This window comes from Amblyomma mixtum, chromosome 3 (genome assembly GCF_055824585.1).
Source record: "Amblyomma mixtum isolate Tamu chromosome 3, ASM5582458v1, whole genome shotgun sequence".
Classification (NCBI taxonomy): domain Eukaryota; kingdom Metazoa; phylum Arthropoda; class Arachnida; order Ixodida; family Ixodidae; genus Amblyomma; species Amblyomma mixtum.
In genome coordinates, this window is record NC_143014.1 from 154,590,136 (window position 1) to 154,614,954 (window position 24,819).

Sequence of the window (24,819 nt, forward strand, 5' to 3'; positions counted from 1 at the left end):
CACGAACACTGCATGGGCATGATTCGGCGCATGTATTTTAATTGCTACTGTAGCATCTGCGTCCCCAGAAAACCTGGATAAAGAAAAATTCTGCATATAAATAGGAGGGGGGGGGGGGGGGGTCGTCTTTTTTTTTTTAATTGGCGAATCTATCGCTTAATTCTGGGACCATGCCTTCGTGCGTATAGGTATGTTGTGCACACTGTGTGCAGGATCCGATCGAGAACACGATAGTGCGCGCAATCATGCGCTTGCAAAGAAGCTAGTAACATGTGCGCTCTGTAAAGATGACGAAAGATAATGCTCGATTTCAACTTCAAGTCTTGGAATGCGTTTTAATCATTAGTGTAAACTCGCTTATGCCTAAATACTAGGCAAACGCTAAAAACGATTAACTTAACGTGGCTACTGAACATAAACATTAGTTCCACTGATTTCTGCCTGTAATACACTGCCAATAAATACAACGTATCAAGGAAAGATGTTCCGTTACACTTCAGTCTTGGATTTTGTTCTTCGCTGTGTGAAAAATAGTCACTGAACAAGAAAAGTAGTCAGTGGGTAAAGGCCAGTCTCGTACACGTTACTGAAAATAAGTAACAAATTACAGTTACTCCATCTGAAGTAAACAATTACAGAAGTGTAATCAATTATTATTGCTTTATTTTCCTTGCCTCTTTTATTGTCATACCACAAATTTTACAGAGTGCATCTAACTGCTGTGGCGTGCTGCATATTTTGTTATATGCTGTTAATTTTCAAGATGTGTTGTTTTTCGAAGTTCTGTTGCTTATTTTTTCCCACATTTCCTAGTGAAGAGATCAACAGTTACACTGAACACTCTCTCAATGTGTGCGCTGGAGTGAAGGGCAGTATTTTAACGTATGAACATTTGCGCACCAGCTCGTAGTCGCGCAATGCTTCGGTGCTAGTGTCAAAGTCCTCTATGAAGCCGCGATTCGTTGTTGTTCCATGCATTGTGTGCAAGACTCAGAGTTGGGTATAGGGGGAAGTAAGGTGCGGTGACATCTGACTGGGCGGGGAGTATCCTACAGAGCAGTGGACCGATTGTGGACCGGACTAGATGCTTCTCCGCAGCTGGTCTGTTGTCCCTGTGACGATGAAAACATCTCCACTATAGTATCAGTGTTTGCCCTGATGTTGAGGTTCTCAAAGCGGTACCTTTGGTTAGACTTGCTTTTGGAAAAAGAATTAAGTGATTATTAGAAATCAATTACAGAAAAAGTAATTGAATTACGTAGAACGTTACCGTTTGAAAAAAGTGACCAATTACAAAATTACAAGAAAATGCAATTTTTAACGCGTCACGTCCACCTCTAATTAAGGCTGAAAAATACACTGTAGCCTGATCACTGCAGCTGTTCAGCGCAGGCCGGACAGACGTTCGGTAATTTTTAATTTATTACTTGCCATACACAAGCTGGCGCACCAAAGGCACCGGTGTAGATAACTATTGGGATCATTTGGAGCTGCGATTTCTTCCTTTGATCGAGTACACAAGTCGCACGCGCTGTGGCTATGAGTCCCCACGAAGGTTCCTATAGGCGACGCTGCGACTGCGCACATACTCCTGACCTGATGTGCACAACATTCTCAGCACTCGAGGGAGCTCGTTGCCTATGCATTGCCCACGACGAAGGCGTCGTTGACTTGCCTGAATGAAACAGAAAACATGATTTGATTTGATTTGATTTATGTGGTTTAACGTCCCAAAGCGACTAAGGCTATGAGAGACGCCGTAGTGGAGGGCTCCGGAAATTTCGACCACCTGGGGTTCTTTAACGTGCACTGACATCGCACAGTACACGGGCCTCTAGAATTTCTCCTCCAAAGAAATTCTAGCCGCCGCGGCCGGGATCGAACCCGCGTCTTTTGGGCCAGCAGCCGAGCACCATAACCGCTCAGCCACCACGGCGGCGAAACAGAAAACAGAAGTAATATATACGCGAGGCGAGCGCGAACGTACGTGTGCGTGTGCGTGCGTGCGCGCGCGCGCGCGCGTGTGTGTGTGTGTGTGTGTGTGTGTGTGTGCGTGTGCGTGTGCGTGTGCGTGTGCGTGTGCGTGCGCGTGCGCGTGCGCGTGCGTGTGCGTGTGTGTGTGTGTGTGTGTGCGTGCGCATGTGCGTGTGTGTGTGTGTGTGTGTGTGTGTGTGTGTGTGTGTGTGTGTGTGTGTGTGTGTGTGTGTGTGTGTGTGTGTGTGTGTGTGTGTGTGTGTGTGTGTGTGTGTGTCTGTGTGTGTGTGTGTGTGTGTGTGTGTGTGTGTGTGTGTTTGTGTGTGTGTGTGTGTGTGTGTGTGTGTGTGTGTGTGTGTGTGTGAGAGAGAGACATTTTAACTCATTAACCAGTGAAATTCACAACTTCCTTTCAAATAAAAATCTAAAATCTCCACTTTCTGATATTGCTTCGACCAGTGCCCAGTCAAAAAACATGACAGAATCGGGCGCAAAATTATTCTTCTGCAGTGCAGTATTATTTTTTTCAGTACTGTAGTATTTTCTGTGCAGTTTTCCTCTAGTTCCGTCACTGTAACAAGAGACACGCTTACTCGAGAAAGATAAGTCCTTACAACAAAAATTTATGTTGTTATTACCACAAAAATTTCTGTTGTTATTACAAGTTCACGTCTAAAAATACTACAAAACCTTTATTATATCGATATAAAATTTTCTCTTGTATGTCTTGATAAGGCGGCGACGCGTTTCTGCGAGTGATGTGCAGGTCGCTCCAGTAGTCAATTTGTTCACAATAAAGAATTCTGATGTTTCTTCTGCACAGAGGCTGAAGGGGCAATGCACCTCTTAAACCTCTGTGCAGATAATGCATGTGTCCAGGGGAAAACTATACTGAACCAAGGAGAAATTCTGCTTTTCGCTCGCATTCATGGAGTAATCAATAATTTGTTGAATCCGGATTAACATGGTTCTCTTGCCTACATGCAGCTACCTGTACATATGCCTACATGCAGTCGTAGAAAAACAATAGCGTCTGTTATGGGCGCCAACTGCACACTGAACGGGTGTCAGCTTCGTCGGACGCAAAACGCGTGCCCTTCAGGTGTTCCTTCATCTTGGGAAACTGCCAGAAGGTCGATGTCGCGAGCTACAGTCTGCAGCGTAGGGGAGGCAGAGCCGCAGTGGTGTCGACTGCATCGAAAAGGGCCGCGTTTCTGGGAAAGAGGCCGCTCCAGACTTTCGTTTGAATGTAACATTTTATCTTGGGTTACAGAAAAGTCAAAACCCAGGAGACAAAACATAGGAAACACTCCTCGTAGCTGGCTTAATTTTTTTATGTGATACGGCTGCATACTAAAAACAACATTAGCTTTGCGCATGCCTTATTCCTATATGCATAGAGCAGCGTATTCAGGCTGCACTCTAAATAAGTCTGGCTACAGGCCTCGGTGCGCGCTGCGGCTTCCGAAGTGCTCAAGAAATTTCTTCAGCGGCGTTTCCTGAGTGCGGATCACTGTTTTTGTTATTCTGCGACGTTGTATCAAACGCAGGGTGTGTAGTAATGTACGTTATTAATTTCCACTTCAGTTGTGAAATGGCACTTCCTTTTTGAAAGGAAGTCGTTCTTTTGTCTACCGTGCCTAATGTTCCTTCCTGCCGGAAATGAAACTCCCACCGGACGACTTGTGCCAAACAAGTGACGTCACACTCTGTGGGATCTTTAGTCACGTCGCCGGCCCGTGCTCACACTCGCATGGCATAGTGAGGTAAAGGTTCGGGCAAGTAAAGGTTCGGGCAAGTAAAGGTTTGGGCGAATACAGTCACCATGTATACTTCGCAAGCTAATCTGCTGCGCTTGACCTGAATTCTACTGCGCTCCTCAGATCTGGAGTACCGGAAAGCAAAGTATTTTGATCTATAGGGTGTGCCCTCTTGTGTGTACAATGCCCGTATGTTTCGAGAGGCACTCTTCACTTTGAAGGACAGAACTCACCGCTGCGAACGTGCACTTTCACATAAGGTTGAATGGAAGTTATCATGCTGCCTTGGTTGTTTATGCTTGCATAATAACTACTTCTATGGTTGACAGACTCAAAAGTCATTGACGCGAAGGCGACAAATCGGGATGGCGAAAACTTAATTTCAGTTTGCAAGAATGCGTTTCACGTTCTTCAAACGATGAGCCGCTTTGTAAGCAGTATAGTGACACAAGCCTCTGCTTGTTGATCAACAATAAATAGGTCAGTTTGCTATCAACAGAAGAAACTACCACTCCGCACCTGCTCTTCAAGGGATCTTTCACTAAACACTCACACTTGGACATAACTCGAAACACTGACCGCGAGTGCCATCTGTCGGTGAATACCTCTAAGCGGATGCGTTCCTCGACGTTCCGGAAACGATGGTGAATATCTGTAGTTTTACACACCCGCTATATATTGGCTTATGCACCCAATCACAGAAACTGCAGTATTGTCCTATTACTAACATACAAAGCCTTATTCTGGCTTTTTCTTTCCTTGGCTTTCTTGAGCAGAAACTTTTGGAGCTAAGCGACGAAACTCCACGTCGCGGAAAAGTGTCTTGCTGATTGTATTAAATGAGTTTTTGCGAAAGCCGCTGGCGCTGGGTGTCGTACATTGCAATACTTGCATGAAATTTTCGGAGTCGTGCCATCCGTTTCATTTTAAAACAGCGCGAAAAAGACACGGAAGCAAGGAAGAGACGTATACACACGAGCGCTGTATACCTTCAGACGTGGTATAGTTGCAGGAAACACACGCACACAAGACAGGGTACGGGACGAGCGCCATCGCGTACCCTGTCTTGTGTGCGTGTGTGTTTCGCGCAACTACCATGTCTGAATATTAAACCAACTAGCCTGACAACACATTCTACCGCGTACCTTGTGTTGTTCTAATTTTCTGAATAAATTCAGGACTCGCGGGTCCAGAAACGGGCTGTAATAACCGGCAGATTGCGAACTGAGACGTTGTGAGTCTGTGTTTTGCACCATAATCTTTTCAGCACATTGTAGCTTTAGAAAACAAGAAGCGCTGATATAATCCATTTGGCATGTGCCGTCACGCACATTTCATAGCTTACGTCAGCGCCTAGACTACGAAGAGTCAGATTGCGCCGCTGCAGGCCGTGTCCAGATTTTCTGGCCATGAGTCATTCACGAGCGCTGAGGTCTTATGCGCGGCGACCACGAAGCCGCCGGTATCTCGTCTTCCACATGACGTAACCAGCTCAAGCCATAAAGTATACCTTCAAGCGACCATTCTCTTGTTGAGAAATATTTTACCCTCACTCGGAACACGAATTAGTGACCGCGCAGAAAGCTGTGTATTGCGAATGCTTTTCGCACCAATCAACTAGCTGCCATATGTACTGCGGACAAGACAGAAGAAGTGATTTATCGGCTCATTGTTTATGGCACTAGAGAAAAACCTGTCCTGTACCCAAATGATTAAAAAATATAGCGGAAAATATCCTGTATGCGCCCTGCAAGCACGAAGAAGCTGGATTAAATTCAGGGATAGCACTTACCTATTTCATCACAGGCCTACGGGCAATGCACTCTGGTCGGGGACGCTATGGAACTCAACGCACGGGCGGTCAACTGTTTCGAGAACGGTCGCGCGAGTGGCAATAAACCGAAATCGCACATACGTCCAATTCCTAAAGCCGTGCCGAGTGTGTTCGTATCCCCCGCAAATGTACAGCCACAACTCGCAATGACAGGCACTTTCGTTTGGTTCGCAGTTCAGAACTACACCAATGCTTCCTGCTGAGCTTTTTCTTTTTCCTCGCCTGCTATTGCATAAAATTATCCGACGCACTAACGGATCATTCACAATCAAAACGCTCCATAACCGATCTAAAGTCTGTGTAAAGGAACTGATACACAGAGAACATCGTGTCAGAATACGCAGTTCAGTAAACAAGAATTCCATCCCCAGCGTAGTGTGTCTAGATGGTCACATACATGCTTCTGACGTGACCCCGCCGTCACAATAAACGAAGGCATTGCTATTTTCTCTTTTTCCTATCATCATCGCACAAATATATGTGACACTGACAGGCCGCTCGACCCCAGTGCTGACTAAGCCGAAGCCTTGGCCCATGTCGCTGCTCATGACAGCAGCGTCTGCGGGAACCAACGGGCAGACACGGCGAAGTCCGTTCGCCGCGAGTGCTCGGTGCACGAAGTCTGCGTCACGTTTCGTTCGCCATGTGCTGCTGTCTACTTAATTGGCTCCGAGCTTCGCGTAAATACAGCCGCTTGGCCGCTTCTCTGGCCCCAGTCAAAGCGCCTGCCCTGGAGTCCAGACCTCACAACCGCGGCCATGCGAAAGGGGAAACTTAAAGGTTAGTGTCTTCTACGTGGTTCCTTGTGACAAGTCTGTCATGGCGGGCGAATCTTTCAGGCGAGAAAGGGTGCCCGATCTTACACGCTTCTAGTGTGCACCTGGCTAAATGTGCCGCCATGCAAGCTCCCCGTTCTTTCACATTTTTCGCGTAATAATCCTTATCAAGTTGCGGCTTAGCTTTGTAGAGCCTGTTCAAGCTTTCTGTGTTCTGTGGCACACCGAATGGAGCGGCCTCAAGGGCCAGGTAATATAAAAGAAAGCTGTGCTTCATTTTGTGCCAATACCTCTATTTTAGTTCCGTGTAAGAAGGTCATAACAAAGAAGTCAAGAGCCTGCGTTGGCTTTTTACTGCTCGATGGTCGTAACTACCAGCGCCGTTCGCTGCAGAGAAACGAAAGACACGAAATGGTCTGCTCACCTCAGGGATTTTCCTCAACATTAGCCGGCATTCGCACGGGCACTTTTTTTCTTCAATTCGCTTCCATTATGACAGCTGCATAGGCTAAGATTTTAATAAATAATACGCATACATTCACTTGAAAGCACTCTGAACCAAAACAAACGATCCCCTGCCAGTACCACACGCTAGACGACGGACCTCGTTCAAGAGCCTTCAGATTAACAGATCTCTTAGAGTGTCTTGCCTCTGTTCTTTCGTGACGAAGAAAGAAGGGTGGCGGGGAAGGTGGATGTACTCAGATTATCACGTTCTGCTGTATTCTTATTTCCCGTTGGCTCGTAGCCAGCAAATACTTTTTGAAGGTATAGCGCAAGTGGAAAGAACAGCTGGTGACAAATCAAGCACAACAATGCTCAAATGGAATCGCAGTGGTGTCTATGTCACGCGACGTGTACACGCTGGTTCATTTGCCGCCCCGATGCCACATACACAAAGAACATAAACATATACATACGCATTGCGCCGATGCGGTGAAACTGCGAGTTTCCGCTAGACGGCAGCACCTGTGGCGCGCTCGAAGACGACACACTCTAACTCACGTCAGCGGGCTGTCTTTTAGCCTGACGCGAGTAACGACCAGGTTTCAGGGCAGCGCCTGTGCCATTCGAAGCACGCGCATTTCAACAACGTCAGCCACTCGCTGTCTTTGCGCTCGTGGTCACAGCAGGACGGACCACGAACAACAGAGGGCAGCCGTTCGGTCGTCGATATTCTTGGCACGTAGCTTGTCAGGCACAGACAAATCAGGAGAAGCTACACGAGAGGCATGGGGATTCCTGAGGGCCTTGAGAGAGCTGTTCAGGCCCCGCAGCACTTCACGCAAGCTGTCGGCCGAGAAAACGGCACCTGCAACAGCTCGCCGGAGAATACCACCGGCCCATCGGGAGGCAAGCGGTGAATGCCGTCTGATTGCCGACCAGCCAGTGTTTTGCGCCGCAGGGTGCGTCAAACGCTCTATAAGGAAAGAGATAAATGTGGAAGTGCTGAGGAACAAAAAAAAGCACACACACGGCACGCTGCACGCTATGCCACTTTCTTAAACCCTGCTGAGATAGTACTTATTAGCAGCGCATTATTGAGGGCTGCTCTCCATTGTGGGAGCTTCGTCGGGACAGCAGGTTGTCAGCGTTCTGCCTCTCGTGGTCTGAAGTCATCCAGCTGAAGAGTAATTAAATGAATGTAAGCGCATGAAAGCAATATTTTTTTTTTTTTTGCTCAATCGTAAACATCTGCCCACATGGTCATCCAGTTTTCGAGCGAAAATTATTCGCATGAGTATTTGGTTCTCATCTTGAGTTTTGTCTTTCTGTGTGCATGCAGCTTAGGAGTGATTTTCAAAATAAATCGTATATTCAGCTGGTGCGGAAATGCACCAAGACAGATTTCGCACATGCTTACTTTTATCAACTTAGTAAACAATGAGAAGGCTTCCGCGAAGCATCATTTTGCAGTAAGTCCAATGTTCATTTCTTTTTTATACGGCACGTGCTATACCACCAGCTGCAGAATGAAGAGGAAGAATCAAAATCCTGGCATTTGCCTAAATTCGTCTAATGTCATATTAAGAATTTTTATTACTGGGCCTGGGTTTCGTAGTCGTACGTCAAAGTCTACTAGTCCCCCAAGTAAACCCTTGAGGACAGAAGGCAAGAATGCACCGTCTGTCTTACATTGGTGGCCTTTCAGTCGAGAACCAAGAAGCCAGGCTACTCCGTAAAATCTCGTACATTTCGTTTGCTCTCGTAAAAGAAGCCATGTTTGTGGCATTCTTCGCGTCAACGCCGTAACGCGCTAGCCCAAGGCCTCGCGGCGTTGACGGAAGGCCAGGTGCTTGTTCGTGACCCAGCGCTGCTTCTTGGTTCGCAGGCGCCGCACCATGGAGCCGGCCGGCAGGCTGACCCGGAGACCCCTGGCTTGGCAGCGAGCCTTGACCCAGAGTGATAGCGGGGCCCCATCCGGCGTCACTCCCCGGCAGTCGGCGTGACTTGCTTGACTCAGCGTCCGAGGAAGTGGGAGCCCGAGCGTGTGCGACACAACGGCGCCCAGATTGCAGCCTGCCGTCGAATTAATCGGGCCGCGGAGGAGACCGACCGGAAGCCGTGAAGCCGCCAGATTATTGCCCGCTTCCCGTCGCTCAAGATCGCAGTCGGCCCCAAGCGTCGTCGCCCAAGCAGCGGAGAGGCGTCGCAAGGCTCGCGGCAGCACTTGTGCGACCTGTGTCGACACGGCCTGACGGGACCGCCGTGGCTGCGGCGGCAACAGCGCGGTTCCGCACTTCCGCCGGTGCCGCATTGGGACATCAGCCACAATGACGCCACGACCTGACAAGTTGTCGATCGCTGCCAGCACTCCGGGACCACCGGCTCGAGTGCAGGACTAACCGCCTGGCTCCCTTGTGCCGTGTCCGAAGCCGACTCCGCGCATAGGCTCGATCGCGATGCTTTACCTGAAGGACTGACCAAGTGCTGTCTGGGAACAAAACATTATTTCCGCGTCATTCTCTTGTGGCCCCTGGTCCGCCGTCCGCCGCTTGATTGTGCGTAGTGTGTAAATTATGTCGCCCTGCTGCAGTATTATCGAAGGCCCGCGAAATATGGCCGCGAAATACGGGAGCACCTGAGTGTGATACAAGAAAACCGAGTTGAGAAACCTTGCGTTTCCTTGCCGTTGCTTTCGCAGATCGACTTGGACAAAGGCAGGGTAGCTTTTTCAGTTAGTTTGTCCGCTTGTTGTGCAATTGGTAGTCAGTTGACATTTAAATGAAACGGATGCTTCGTAAACTGTGTTCCTTGTATATGTGCTGAGCATCGCGCAGGCAACTCCGTTCGAGCCCAGTAAAAATTTTAGGCATCGCTCGCTCCTCTCTCGGGGCACGCTCTCAAACGGAAGGCGCGCGACGCTCCCCTGGGGGTACTGGCTCGATACTCGCGATCACCGGATGCGCTAGCCATGGATCTGTACCTCAACGACAGCATCTTTGACGGCAATGGCACGGGCCCCGAGGGCGTGTCCCTGGTGAACCTCAGCTCGGAAGACATCATGACAGAGAACATGTACATCCTACCCTGGTGGGGCCAAGCAGCCTGGACTCTGCTCTTCGGTAGCATGGTTCTGGTGGCCACGGGAGGCAACCTGATCGTAATCTGGATAGTGCTGGCGCACAAGCGCATGCGTACGGTCACAAACTACTTCATTGTCAACCTGAGCTTAGCGGACACGATGGTGTCAACCCTGAACGTCATTTTCAACTTTACCTTCATGTTGAACGGGAACTGGCCGTTCGGGACAGCCTACTGCAAGGTCTCCAACTTCATTGCCATCGTGTCTGTGGCAGCCAGCGTGTTCACCCTAATGGCCATCTGCATTGACAGGTGAGCAAGGCGCCTACTTTTTCGCCTTTCTCTTGTGCATGAAGTGATGGCGTCATTTTTGCTTGCAGGCGCTCTGAAGTGAATGAACCGAGGCTAGAGTTTCTAAAGAGCCTTCGTTCATTCATAGCGCTGAATAGTTGTTGTCCTTCATTTTCTGCCTCCTGTACATTCGAAAGGAACTTTCTCCAACTGTGCTCTGTACGTTCTCACCCGTAGTTTCCTTCGTCTACTGCAACGACACCGTGCAGTGTCTGTGTCCGGCTCAAATTTCGATTCTTTGCTTAAGATCTAGGCCTCGCTTTCCCTTCGCTTCCGCACAGGCATCAGCATCGGCAAGTTCCCCGCTGTGGACTTTTGCTCGGCCCGGCGCGGCCAGCAAACATAGGCCCACTGCCTTTGTTGAGCAAAGCCGGTGCTCCCCACATCGTTGTAATCTTGGGAGGTGAACTGTGGTAGACGTCTGCCGCTCCTCTGGGAGCGCACACAGCGCAGTGCCCGCATTTCACCGTATTCCCGATATCTGCGCCTCTCTTGCGAATGTTCGCTTCTTCAGGCATAAGAACCGCGCGGGATAACCCAAGCGCTGTGGGCAGCCGTTCACTTTCACTGTATTCATCTTTTTATAATAGCAAAGCATTTCCCGGTTTTATAAGCTGGCTTCGTGTGCTAGTCGCGAAGTGCACAGCCAGGACATTGTGAAACGTTTCCATTAAATTGTTTTTAACAAAACAGAGATATCTTGAACGAAACTGATATCCGGCTGCGAGGTGATTAAACAAAACACTGTCGTTTCGTCAGTATTTGGAGGAAACATAGCTACGAAGCATGAAACCCGCAGTCGTCTGGTCGAGTTCCGCGCGTTTCCCCCGCAGCATGCAGAAAGCATTCAGAGTAAAGTTAGCGTTCTAAAAATTGCGCCATGTGTGGTCTTCTTTTCTTTGTGATGCTCTATAACCTTGTAATTATCTTTTTTTCGCCTTAAGGCGGTTATAAGGCGATATAGTCATTTTAAGTAACTTATTAGCTCATCGTAAAGTAAAAGGTGTTTCTCTTGTTCTACGCGACGCGTTGTTCAATGCAGGTTCCATTTTAACAACGTGAGCCAGCTTTACATCCTTAGCTCACGTAAAGTGGGGCACCCAGTAAGAGAAATACGGAGAGAGAGAGAGAGAGAGAGAGATGCCTGTGCGTGTGTTTTAAGATACATTTGTTTCACCACGCGCACGTTAATGTTTGAAATCAATTAATAACCTTTACCGTTTTGGATAAACGACCGTGTACGTCAAGAACCACAAATTATGCAATATTTGAGAAGCTAGTTTTATTGTGAACGTTCGTCCTGTGCTCTAAAGGAAGAATGCGAAGCGCCGACGAAAAGGTTGCGGCCGCTCATGCGCACTGATAGCAACTGCGGCTGCTCGAACACCGGAGTGATATGTCAACGACCAGTACGGGATTGCTGACAGGCGCGTAATGCTCAAAGCACGCGCTCCTTCCTCGAACACTTTGCATTTCGCGCGCTTTGTCTGTAGCGCCTAAAGTACATGCGCAGTGAAGTTACCGCTATGAAAACACGGTTTTTTTTTTTGTTTATCTTGATGCTCCTTGACTTTTGAACTTCAACATGTGTGTATCGTGTGCTTTAAAAGTGACAAATTATCTGACATTATTTAATTCACATGCATCTGAAGTGTTCCTGATTGCTTCGAAGCGCTGACATTAGAACAGCTTGAGCGTTATTTCCGCAGCATGTTACAGTTTAGTCATGTACTCATGTACAGCCGCCCACAGACTTAACACGAATGACGGAAAGCGTGGCCTGGACTGCCGTCAGCGCCACGAAGCGATAGTCATTGGTGCGTGACAATGCTCTCGGTATGTTTGCGGTGGCTGACGACAGCTGGTGCGCAGCTCGCTTTTACTGCTTTTCCGCTTGTGCCTGATCGCCGCGTGGACAGCGCGCTCGTCACGGGGGCGTTTCCGAGCTTTTTGCTCGCCGATTCGGCCTCCACGGCCCTTGCAACGCTCTTTGCAGTTTTCTTATCGCGGCAGCCAGGAACTGCCCGCTAAGCTGGCGCGGTTCGCACCTTCTATCGTCAGACACCGCAAACATTCCGAGAGCATTATCTCGCACCCGATGACTATCGCTTCATGGCGCTGACGGTAGTCCAGGCCACGCATTCCGTCAATCGTGTAAACTCTGTGAGCGGCTGTACGCTCATTAGTAGTGGTGCAGCCATCGCGTTGCGTTTTAGAGCTCACGTGCAATTTGAGAGGAATGCAACGACGGAGGCTAATTTGTTGTGTACGAAATTCAAAGCTGCTCGTTGTTATGGGGGAACACACTTGTGTTTACGTCGTGTTCCCCTATAACAGCGCGTGCCCTTGAATCACGTACAGTTGCGGCGTGGCTACCACTGTGTGAATTAATGCTACCCACAGTACGTGCCCGTCTCTACCTGCTAGAAAAAAGTAGTTGAGCCCCGCCGCGGTGGCTCAGTGGTTACGGAGCTCAGCTGCTGACCCGAAAGACGCGGGTTCGATCCCGGCCGCGGCGGCTGAATTTCGATGAAGGCGAAATTCGAGAGGCCCGTGTTCCGTGCGATGTCAGCGCACGTTAAAGAACCCCAGGTGGTCGAAATTCCCGGAGCCCTTCCCTACGGCGTCCCTCATAGCCTTAGTTGCTTTGGGACGTTAAACCCCAATAAACCAAACCAAACCAAAGTAGTTGAGGTCCCAGCATAACAACTTTTCAGTTCAAGTTACCTGTTTACGCTGCCACTACAAAAGGATAACGCAGCATGCTCATCGCGATTTCCGTTCTGATTTTGGGCGTCGTAAATCAGTTCGTATCCCCCCTCCCACCCCCCACCTTTTTTTTTTCTTTGTCTTCTTTTTTTCGCTTGGGCAGTGCTTCATCTTTCCGAAGTACTTCACTCTGTCTACTGAAAGGGTAAAACTGAAAACCCTGGTTGTATTTTTAGAACTTGAAAAGCTTCTTTTTTTTTAGATAGGATTCTTAGCTTTCCTGCTTTTTCCCAGAAATGCCAAGGTGGTGCTAGTGCTCGAGAGAACCCTCTCAGATAAGCCCGTATATTTTCTCGCGTAAAGTCACTAATGTGTTTCTTACCTCATGGAACAGTCTTCAGCTTCTGTTTTTCAAAACAACGACATTATCTGCACTTTGCTTAGCTATTATCTGAAAGGTTTAATCAATTCACCTACTTCTTCCTGTCATCTTCCTGGCTCCTCAAAGAACGTGGTGTTTTTGCTAGAGGGTTAAGAAACTCGGAGTTGCCGGAATGCATAAAAAAAGGTACAAACAGTGTCCTTAGAATTAATGAGGAAGAGGCAGGCGTCAATCTCTTCTTCTACGGCAGCTGTGAAGCATTCGGCGCATACGGTGTTCATGCCACTATAAGGTGCTTCGTTTCAAGTGTGTTTTATCACGTTTATCATTGTTTTATCGTTGGACATATACTCCTCCCGTTTTCTGTCCCCTGTTTTCTTCAAGACTATCCGTTCACTTTAGCCACCAGAGGGAATCGTCAGCTCTCGGCTAGTTTTACTTTTTCGTGTGTTTTCTTCCTGGTCTAAACATGCATCGCTCACATCGTGGTCCAGAAAATAAATTTTGTAGGATAGCATACATCAGTCCCATGTTTCTTCGCAAAAGCCACGTACTGGGCGGAAGGACAAGCCGCAGGAGGCAAAAAGAAAAAAAAAAAGCTCTTGGTTACGACCTAAAGATGATTGCACAAGTTGTGTACCCATCATTGTTATATACGGACAATTCCCTCCAATATGAGAGAGAACATGGTTTTGAGCATTCAGTTAATGATTACTGCGTAATTATGTGCGACAAGAGCACTTTATTCTTTTTCTCTAACCAGTTTTCCTCCTGGTTTATACTATCCAAGGGACGTTTTCAAAATTCATAGAGGAAGAAAACTAAAAAAAAAACTTTGTGTGCAAACTGTTGCGATTCGTACTGGAGGGACCTGTACCTTAAAACTCGGCCAGAGTTTTGTGTCGCTTCTTTTCTTTTCTGTACTCCTTCCTGGCTACTGCTTGTAATAATTTGAGCCATTGATTGTGTCACTTTTTCATGTTTGAAATTTAGCCGCAGTTTATGCCAATTTTTTTCATTTCTACCCACCCCTGTTACAATCCCTCTGGAATAAACAGTAGCTTGAAATCGAATAAATAAGCTGCAGTTTGCTTATATCGCGGGCCTCGCCTGATATATCCGTCTATTTGTTCCGAAATAAAAAATAAAACGAAATGGCCCGTAGATTACAAGGAATGGGGTTCACGCATAACGGGTAAAACGAATACTTAAATATATTAAAGATAAGGGACAAGATGGAACGAAATCATTGAAACTCTTTAGTGCAGTAGGTAGGCTAAAACAGATATCAAAACATGCAAAGAAAGAATACTTCAATGTGACGTTCCCCACATTTCATACGAATAATTCCCATAGGTTCTGGAAATATTCCCGCAAATAAAGAACAACAACATCCAATCTGTCCACAGAGGGAAAACATGCCAAAGCTAACATGCACAACGATTTCTTCAAATAAGTCTTTACAAAAGATAACGGCACTCTCCCTCACAGTTGCTGCGCAACTACGTCACGTATAAGCCCTCTCAACATAACAGATGATGGTATTCTTAACCTGCTGCTAAACCTAGGCACAACAAAAAAAAGACAAGTGATCCTCATGACACCCCTATCGTATTCCTTGAACGATATGCAGAATGGTGCAGTAATTAAATATCTTGGTATAATTTTTCGTAAGTCCTAATCAACCTCGAAGTCACCAAACGATTGGAAAAAAACGGTCTTAATCATTCATAAATTCTGAGATACAAACTAACCCTCTAAATAAAGACCTATTTAGCTTACCAGTACGTCGTGTAAAATTATGGAGCACATCATTTCAAAACATGTAACGAACTTTCTTCTGGAGAGCCAAAACTTATTATACCCCATAAGCATGGTTTTCGACGTGGCTTATCAAATATTAGTCTATTAACAGAGGTCGAGCACGACCTCGCTCTTGGTATTAACTACTGCAGTCAAACAGACATCATCCTTCTCGATTACCGTAAAGCATTCGACAGTGTCACACAGAAACTAACATCGAAACTACGTAGCATAATCGAAGATTGCAAAGTGCTACGTTTAATCGAGGATTTTTTAACCAACCGCTCACAATTTCTAACTTTCGAACACATTCAATAAAGACTCGTTCCCGTTCCCAGGGATGTGTCCTAGGACCAGTGTTGTTTTTAGTCTTCATCGATGATATTGCCAATAATACAGAATACATACAACCATTCGCCGACGATTCCGTTCTTCATAAAACGACTCAAAGAGCCCTGAAGACCACCTTACACTGAGCAGCTCTCAACAAATTTGTTGAATCGTGTACCACATATCAGATGAGATCTAAAAAAATCGTTTGCATGACAGTTACCAGGAAAAAAAGAACAGCAGTATATCTTTAACTACATTATAAACGGATCACCGCCTTCGATGGTCTATAAACATAAATAAACTGAGGCTATAAACTGAGGCTTAACTCTAACATCTGACTTTGGATGGGACGTACACATCTGCCAGTGTCACTTCTGCCGCCTTGCTAAAGCTGTTCTTCCTTAGGAGGTGCTTACGTCTAACCCCCAAAAGTACCAAGTTTTTTGCCTGCACTATCCTTGTAAGACCAGTTTTAGAATATGAAAGCATTGTTTGTTTCCCACAACCGATCACCAACAGCACTCGGCTTGGGAAAGTGCAACGAAAATCAGTAAGCTTCATAACAAATCTAAACCTACTGACTCTCTTACCGACCCTGCAGCGTCATCTGGCCTGCCATCACTATCATCTAGGGCGAAAGAGTCTCGCCTCAAGTTTTTGTGCGGATTATTGCACAACTTCAATATAGGCCTATCAAAATACGTGTCTTTGTCATGGTCACGGCACTCACGGCATAATCATGCGCATACGCTGAATGAATACACGTGTCGAACCGACACCTTTAAGTATTCATTTTTTCCCTTAGCTATCAGCGTATGGAATAAACTCGATCCATCGATTACCAGGGCTGATTCACTATCTTCCTTCACCTCAAGGTTAGAATCTAACACGAATCAGTAAAGTTCTCACAGTCTGTCATTCTATCAGAGGGCTGCGCAATATGCCTTTGTTGTCATTTCTTGATATGTTTTTGTTTTTCTTTTGGACGGTTAACTGCGGTAACATTTGTGGTCTGTTACCTTGCTGACTTGATTCTAATATTTTATCGTCAAGTATTCCGGCCACTACTGTGTTTGCTATCATGAACGACTGCTATAATATCTGTTGTTGCTTTTTTTTCAACTGTTCTGAGTTCTGATGTTATTCTTTGCTAATCTTCCTGCTAGTAGTCATCAAACATTTATTGTCGAGTTCCCTTTGTTTTTATCTGTTTGTAATTTGTCTTTTATTTTTTTCAACTTTCTATTGTACTGGTTGCCCACCTGCTAAGGTCTCGTATTGAGACTAGCAGTATTGTCAATAAATAAATAAATAAATAAAAATAAATAAAATACCTGTCTAGCAAAGGTAGATATTACGCAATTATTCTTCCAGATGCAGTGCAGTCTGGTTGGCGTTTCTTCCCCTAACGCATTTCCTTTCTTCGTTCCTTTTATTTCTTTTTTCACAGCGCATAGCATCTTGTTGCTCCTTCCAGGCATAACAAGACTCTACCCATGCCCCCCGATTTCTTTATTTATTTTTCTCCCCTTCCGCGGCGTTGTTTTGCTTCACTTGGCTTCTCCCTCATTTTCACCCATCACTGTCACTGGTCCCTATCGGGATAGGATCGCGTTACATTCTTCGGGAAGAAACTAAAACGAGAGCTGCGAAGACGTAGCGACCGCGGCAGCAAGAAGCGAAGAAAACGGACGATGGAGAAGGTCGAGGTGATGGGGGTAAGTGGGTCCTCCACGAAACGCATCGCTTCAACGCGTCGCGATGCATCGCCGTCAATTGTGCGCGTCTCCAGGCGGTCGCATTGATCAGCGCATCGCGGCGGGTCCTCCTAGCGACGGGAGGAGATCAGAAAACGCCGCCGCAGCTGAAAAGAAGGCGATGGGGGGAAGGGGAGCGACCCGTCCCGGGTCCGCCAGTAGCTGGGCAAACAAGTTTGCCAGGCGTGGAGCATCCAATATCGGCTTTCGGCAGAAAGTGGCCGCGGCCCACGCAACACGAGACCTCGACCCTGCGCAGAGCGCCGTTATTGCGGCAGCGGCCTTTCGCCCCGCGCAGTGGGTCGGCCGGCCGGAAAGCCCCGCAGCTGACCGCAGGCCGGCCACGCGGCTACACGCTGACGCTTAGCAGCGTGAGTCCAGTCCGTGCAACGGCCTAACCGAACCGTCAGCAGCGTGCCGCGTCGCTGGTGCCCATGCGTCACCGAGATACGAAAACCACGTAGGCACGCGCGCGCGGGCTTCTTAAGACACCTGCTGGTCGTCCTACAGCGTCAGTTCTTGCTTCAGTTAATTTCAAGCCAGCCATTGAATCGCTGCTTTATGAACACCTTGTTATCAGTCCTCCCCTCGAGTAAATTCCTAGCCGAAAGCGTCCTTCAGGTGCCTTAATAAATAAAATCATTCATTTGGATCTGACTTTGGTCACAAACCTCTCAGCGCAGGTAGTTCTCTCGCGGAACCACGTATAAAGAAAAATCCAGTTTTCTCATGCACCTTTTTGCATATTGAACAGACTAAAAATCGCCTATAAATATCGAGAGGCATTTCTCGTAACCACCGACTGGCAGTGTCCTGAGAGGAGAGAACGCTTGGCTCGCAGTGTAGTCATTTGAGAAGTCAGCAGCCGCGCTCTGGCTGCCTGCACCGCACTAAGGGCGGCGAGAGAGAGATCCTCAGCTGCGGCTTCTCGTTGCAAGGCAAACAACAAGGGGTATCATTGGGATACAACGAACATATGCTCACACTATCCACTGGCGAAAAAAAAAAAACAACGAGAAAACACAGTTCCGGGTCCGTGACTTTTCTTGCAGCTTTCCTGAAAGTTACGGGTTGAGGAGACGCGGAAAGTCGCTGCGGGGAGATAAAAAAAAAACGAAAAACAATAAATCGACGGCCGCGGGTACAGCCTGAGTAGCAAGCGTGCTATAATGCCGAAATGACTTAATATAGTGCCGGCCGGCACCTCGAGACTCCGGTCTCCCGCAAGAAGTTATTGCCCACCTCTTCTATATACACTGAGTCAGCACACGATCTTTCTGCGCGCTGGTTTCGCAGTATATACCGCAGTCCACTCTTTCCTCCTCTGCGGGCTTTTTTTTTCTTTTTATTGGTTTTGTCTTTTACCTCGACGCCCCTAATCTCTCCTTTCTTGTTTGTTGCTATTCCGCACGACATCTCCAGGTGCGCTCTGTACTCTCATTCTGTCGCTGCCGACGAAGCAACATACTCTGCGAAAAGCATCTTCGCTTCCAGAGTGCATCATCTGAAGCACATTCAGGAGTGGCATTCGAGGATTCCGTTGCGTAAACCACGGAAAGGAAAAGAATACAACGAACTAGGCCATGTCAGCACGACCTCAAGGAGCGCAGTACGCGTGGGAAGGAAACCGAAGCGCGATTTTGAAACAAAAACGCCAAGCGACAGTGGGAAACCTCGGCACGAACATAAGCTAGCAATGGTTGTCGCGGCTACTTGGCAATAATCAAGAAACGCACAATGCTAAAAACTCAACCGCTTCAATTGAGCACTTCCGTATGTTGGCAGCGGTACTGCAGATCAGGGAACTACGCAATGAACAAAGAATCATTACGGAGCCCGCCATAGCATGCCTATTAATCGTACTTCAGCAAGAGGCTTGAGATCGCGCGAAGTCGGCTTCAATTAGGCAATGAAATGTTTTAAAAAATAGCAGAGAGCAGAATTTACCACAAGGTTTCATCTACTTTTCTTTATTTTCGGCGGCCGAATTTCGATGGAGGTGAAATTCTAGAGGTTCGTGCAGGTACTGTACGATGTCAGTGAACGTTAAAGAACCCCAGGTGGTCGAAATTTCCGGAGCCCTTCACTACGGCGTCCCTCATAGCCTGAGTCGCTTTGGGACGTTAAATCCCAGTAATCCAAACCAATAAACCAAACTTTTCTTTATTTTTATTTTTCGCCTTGTCAACAACCGACTTAAGGTACAGCAATTGCAGGAAGCCAGGAAGAGGACGCTAGATTTATAAGGTTTTACGTAGCCCACTGCAATAGCGCCATGAGGTTGAGGGACGGAGTATGAAGTGCTCAGATTAATTTGAACAACCTAAGGCCCTTTAAAGTTCACTGAATATTATGTCTGTTCTCTTTTTTTCTATCTCACCCCCATGAAAATATCGCTGCCGCGGCAGAAGGGGAAGGTTCAAAGCTCTTCAGGTTAACTGCAGTCTCGGCGCATAAAGAAGCAGCAAAATAGTGGGGCGTCGGTTAAGACATTCCGAATATCTCCATAGAGGCGAGCGAATGTGCATAACAGGGCACTCATTTTTGTTTTTAAGCTTGTTCTTTCATTGTGTCCTTTCCGCTGTTGTCTTTCCTCGGCTGCGCCTTCTTGCTTTTATCCCTTATGTCATTTTGGAACCTGTCCTGTTCCAAGCATCTTCATATTTATTTATTTATTTATTTATTTATTTATTTATTTATTTATTTATTTATTTATTTATTTATTTATTTATTTATTTGTTTGTTTGTTTGTTTGTTTGTTTGTTTGTTTGTTTGTTTGTTTGTTTGTTTGTTTGTTTGTTTGTTTGTTTGTTTGTTTGTTTGTTTGTTTGTTTGTTTGTTTGTTTGTTTGTTTGTTTGTTTGTTATGAGGGCATACTCAAAATATCAGGGGGCTTCAACGTAGGTACAGTTATGCCGAAATTAACTTTGTATGCTCGTGGAGCTCGAGTGCCTTGTTCAGGTACAAGTGAAAAGTATATAACAAGGGCCTTTTTTATGTTATGTTCATTTTGTGCCTTGTTCTGTTCTTCCTGCCATCAGAAAGCTAAGAACAAACGTAATAATTTCAAGCAAAAAAGCCAGCTCTACTAGCAGCCCTGCAATGAACTCGTGAGTTCTGAATTTAACAACGCATATGGGCCTGCTTTTCTCTCCGCCTTTCTATCTTTTTCCATACCTGGCCTATTCTACCTCGAGACGTTCATAAACACTTCAGAATGATGTTCAACTTTTCCTGCTTGCAGCAAGAATCCCTGATGACATAGGAGTGGAAGGTTTCATTTCAGTGAACAGGCTTAAATATCCGGCCGCTACACTATCGCGTAACGCATGTGTGACATTAGACTGACACCCAGTTTAGGCAAACACTGGGCCTGAAAGACTTCACTGGCTGCCGAAGCAAGATTTCAATATTAAGAGCAAACCTCAGCGCGCGCCGAGCGGCCCGCAGCAAATAAAGGCTGACTGCAACAAAGCCTGGTAAGCGAAGCTTCGAAACCTGGCTGCAAAGAACGAAAATCTGTTGGCGAGGCTGCAACATGCCGTTTCCTACGTCGGAGTTCAAGTGAAAAAATGATAACAATGCAAGCCTTTTCACTAGGCGCACTGGGGAGCGTTCAAATGGCAGCTCGCAACTGAAAAGACTGACATCGCAAACTTAGCCCTTCACTGTCAGCTTGAGGGTGGGCAGGGTGCAGTGTTTTACTCCGTTCGAAACACAGGCAGTCATCCGAAGAGATTGAGACCACCAGACGGGGAAAGTACTTGAGCCGGCGCGTGGCTGTACGCGCGAAAAAAAAACAGAATTCAGGTTAGACAATGCCGAAGTTATTACTGAGAAGCGAGTGAATCGGGTCGCTTCTGCTTTTTGATGTTGCAACGGCCACCGGAATCTTTGAGCCTGATTGACCTGGCGAGAACATGGAGTCGTTTGCTTTAGTAAAACAAAATACCGCTTAATCATTGAGTGAACCGCTCAACGGATGTGTTTCTGGGCTTCACTTGCTCAACATCTCCAGTCAACAAATCGCAGGCCACAATATGCATTACTTCGCTTATTACCGGTTGGAAAGATGTTCGCTCTCTCACACAAGTCGCGCGTTAAATGGAGAAAGCCCGCATGATGTGGGTACCCTCACCGTGCATTCCCATAAGCCTTCGTTAGATGTTTAATATATATTTTAGAGGTCTGTGGGCACCGAGCCTCCCATCTTCATATGGGATTTGCAGATCTGGGAACTACTTCAGCAGTGTGTGGGCAGAGAGACAGCGCAGAAAGGAAAGCAAGGGCGGTTAACCAGGCATAAAGAGTGTAAAGCCGAACTGCTGTAAGGGCGAGGTGCTAACATATGGACCTCGAAGCTTCGGGGGCTCGGCGTGATCGATTACTACGCGGGCATAAATGGAAAATTTAATATCGCGCCATTTGCGCGGGCAGCCGTCTTCCATCGTGCACCGGCGATTCGCGGTCAATTTGTCTCGAGAGGCATGGCAGCAGGCAATGAATATTGGCGAGCGGCGCTTTGTTAATGAGCCGCGCGGCTGGCTGCCCAGAGAGCGGGTTCCGCGACCATAGCGGTGGCACGTAGTACAGTGCCGGCAGCGTAATGACCTGTGCTATCGGCTCTCGGGCTCGGAGAAGTGGCTAATTAGCATCGTCCTTCGTGTAATTCTTCTTTTTCCTCAACAATGCCCCTACGCCGGGCGCTTTGTTCTCCACGACTGTTCCAAGGACGACGAAACGGCCCCTGTTCCATGGCGGGCTCCCTCGGGTACAGTTTGCGCCCCTGGATGGTAGACCTCTGCGGGCCTGGCGCGCAATCCGGCCAAGCATCTCTCTGAACACCTCGCAAACCTCGCGGACCGTTCCGCCCAGTCGGTTTTATCCTTCAAACGACGTAGTAATCGCGCGCGCGAAAAACCTGACCGCCCCACGCGAAGGGACAAACGGACAGAGCTCCGGAGAAGAGGCAGTAACCGCGAATGGCCAGCTAGTTGCTTGTTACCGGGCCCGCTATCAGCTTTACAAGAACGCTCGGCTGGCGATTATCTCGCTTCGCTCGAGCATCGAGAATCGAACGGAGGTGGTCTTGCGCGCGAGCGCAAAACGGGAAGCCGCGATATCTTTTGTGCGGTCTCGTTTTGTGCTTGCCTCAGAGCGCCAGACTTCCTGGTCGCTGCATGCAGCGCAGCGCAAAGAACGTTCAATGCTCTTCCAGGCCAGATACGTGAAAGCCTTCTATAACCCGGCACTTCCGGCGAAATCTCGTTGGGAGGGTTGAAGGATCCTGCGAAAGGCAGCTTCTGCGTCCGGCAGACAGCTGAAAGCGTCGGAATCGTGGACCGAGGCGAACGCCTTCTGGGCAATCAACGATAAAGCAATTGGCTGAGTGCCGCTCCCCCGTTCGACGCTGCTCCAGCTCTGGCCGGCGCCGTCGAGCACTGCACGAGCCGGCCTCGGAACTGCGTGGCCGCAGGCTGAGGTGTGCCGCCAGCTGGCTCCCGGAGGCGGCGTCGATAGGACCATCCAGTCCGCGCCATCGGCAGATGCCGGCTGTGCGCTGACTGTGGGTCGGGACCCACTTTGGGGCCACGCTGGGCCAATATGAATAAATGCGATCGGGAAACGCGACATTAAGGGGCGATTGCGATAATGCTGGGCTGTAAGAATAACCGTCTCGCAAAAGGCAGGCTATGCGCAAGTACCGAACGCTACCGCAAACGCGGGTCAAAGCAAATCGGCTGCATGGCCCTTGCACAGCACAAGATAGCCTTCTTAAAGAAGAACCCACGCTAAATTTTCAACCTATAGGTGAGTAAAAAAGCAAGAACCGACTTTCGGTTTCCTTCCCCAGACGGCTGTGCGGGTGATAGCTAGCTCATGAAGGGGCTCTGTGTTCACAGGCACTCGTACCCGTGAAAATATAGGAAAGTGTAGTCTTCGCCGCAGCTCACTGGTAGAGCACATCTCGAGATAGGTGTTGGTTGTATAGGTACGGCCGCGACACTTGGCGTCGTGCATTTCCATCGACTTTCTTTCATACAGCATAAACGCCTGAGTCTTTTGCTTTATTAAAAAAACTTTTTTCCTTCTGTGCCATTTCCTTCGTTGCAGTGGCTGCTGGTCCCATTTAACTGCCACTTCAAGGCCTTTCATCTGTCCTACTGCTCTCAGCGTATTGTTTTTTACCCAGTGGCACATGTTGTCTTGCATGCCAAGAGGACAAAAGATATGTTGATATAGCCCTAACAGGAACTTGAATTAAAAATGCCCACATTCCACACATCCAAAGCGCCAGTTTTCGGAACGGCAGTCAATACTCAAGTCTAGCAGCAGCGAATAAAAGCCATGCTGGGGCAGCGACTTCGTGTCCGCGGCTGTCCTGTGATCTCGACGCGTCCAGAGCACTCCGCTAGGCCTAACTGGATACGGGGCTTCCGCAGGTACATGGCGATCATGCGTCCACTGCGGCCTCGGATGTCCAGGGCGACGACGCTGAACATCGCCATCTGGATCTGGGTGGCGAGCAGTCTGCTGTCGCTGCCCAACATGCTCTACTCGACGACCAAAGAGGAGATCTTCGCCAACGGTGACAAGCGCATCATCTGCTACATCTTCTGGCCTGACGGCGACGTCACTGAAAGCCACGACGAATACGTGTAAGTCCCCGTCAAGCGCGGTGCACCATCTTCTAAGACCCTGTCCCTATGGCGCCCTGTCTGGAGCGACCATGAAGTTCCACGGGCATCGTTCAGTCACTTCACATCACGGAAAGAAAGCTTAGGGTGGTAGACACGCGCCGCAGTCGCTAGAGCTGTGGAGTTTTGGAAAACGCAAATTAGCGTTACAAGACAGCGGAGCCTCCGCAGCGTCGTTGTGGGACTGACACTCGCAGAGAATCTCTTTTTAACTCCTCGACTTATCGTGTCCTCCGTTTCAGTAGAGGGAAAAAATTGACCCCCAGTCGCCCTACATTTGAAAAGTCGGAATAGATGCTTTTCTAAAATGAGTAATGTCGAATACTGGCAGCTATGCGTTCATTTACTGCTACCGCCATGCCTTTTATTGTGCTTTCCCCGTTTCGTTGTTAACGTCGCTTCACTAGAAAAGTTATGGTCGTACAAACCGTCATGCCATGGGGGCATTTGGTTGGAAATTAATGAATGCTTAGTAATGTGACCAATGCTCGTAGTTATCGTTGCCCGTTACCTTGCCATCTCTTGATATTTCTTTTTATTCATATAGTACCTTAAGTTCCACTCAACTTTTCTCTGTACACAGCGAAGAACTTAGCAACTGTTGCCGACTGCCGTGTCATGAAAATAAAAATGAAACCGGCGAAGGGTTGAGCTGCATGCGTGACAAGCTCTAGCTTAAACGCAGTTTTCGGGCACGCGCTGGTTTCTACTGCGCGCAGAAAGATGAGTGCTTATCTTTCCTCAACACTTTTCTTGTACTGATACGCACCGCACAACGAGTGGTTTTGCAAAAGCCCAAAGCAAAAGCAAAATTATTTCATTTAATCGAAGCAAAATCAAGCCTGTTGAGCAATCAGGCTATTTCAAATGCATCGTACGTTAAGTTAACCTTTGGTACCATCATACCGCTATCTATT

At 47.7% G+C, this 24,819-nt stretch overlaps 2 protein-coding genes across 6 annotated transcripts in view; one reads left to right on the forward strand and one right to left on the reverse strand.

The window, feature by feature from the left end:
• Positions 1-24,819, forward strand: part of LOC149352431 (tachykinin-like peptides receptor 99D) — a 578,367-nt gene that overhangs the window by 529,672 nt on the left and 23,876 nt on the right. For all 4 annotated transcript variants that reach the window (XM_089581603.1, XM_089581602.1, XM_089581604.1 and 1 more), the window contains 2 exons: positions 8,677-10,181; positions 23,648-23,863. In XM_089581603.1, coding sequence (XP_089437729.1) covers positions 9,760-10,181; positions 23,648-23,863 — 638 coding nt within the window. In that variant the 5' untranslated portion in view covers positions 8,677-9,759. The remainder of the gene's footprint in view (positions 1-8,676; positions 10,182-23,647; positions 23,864-24,819) is intronic.
• LOC149352434 (uncharacterized) overlaps positions 1-24,819 on the reverse strand; it is a 180,654-nt gene that overhangs the window by 20,347 nt on the left and 135,488 nt on the right. The gene's annotated exons all lie outside the window — the stretch shown is intronic.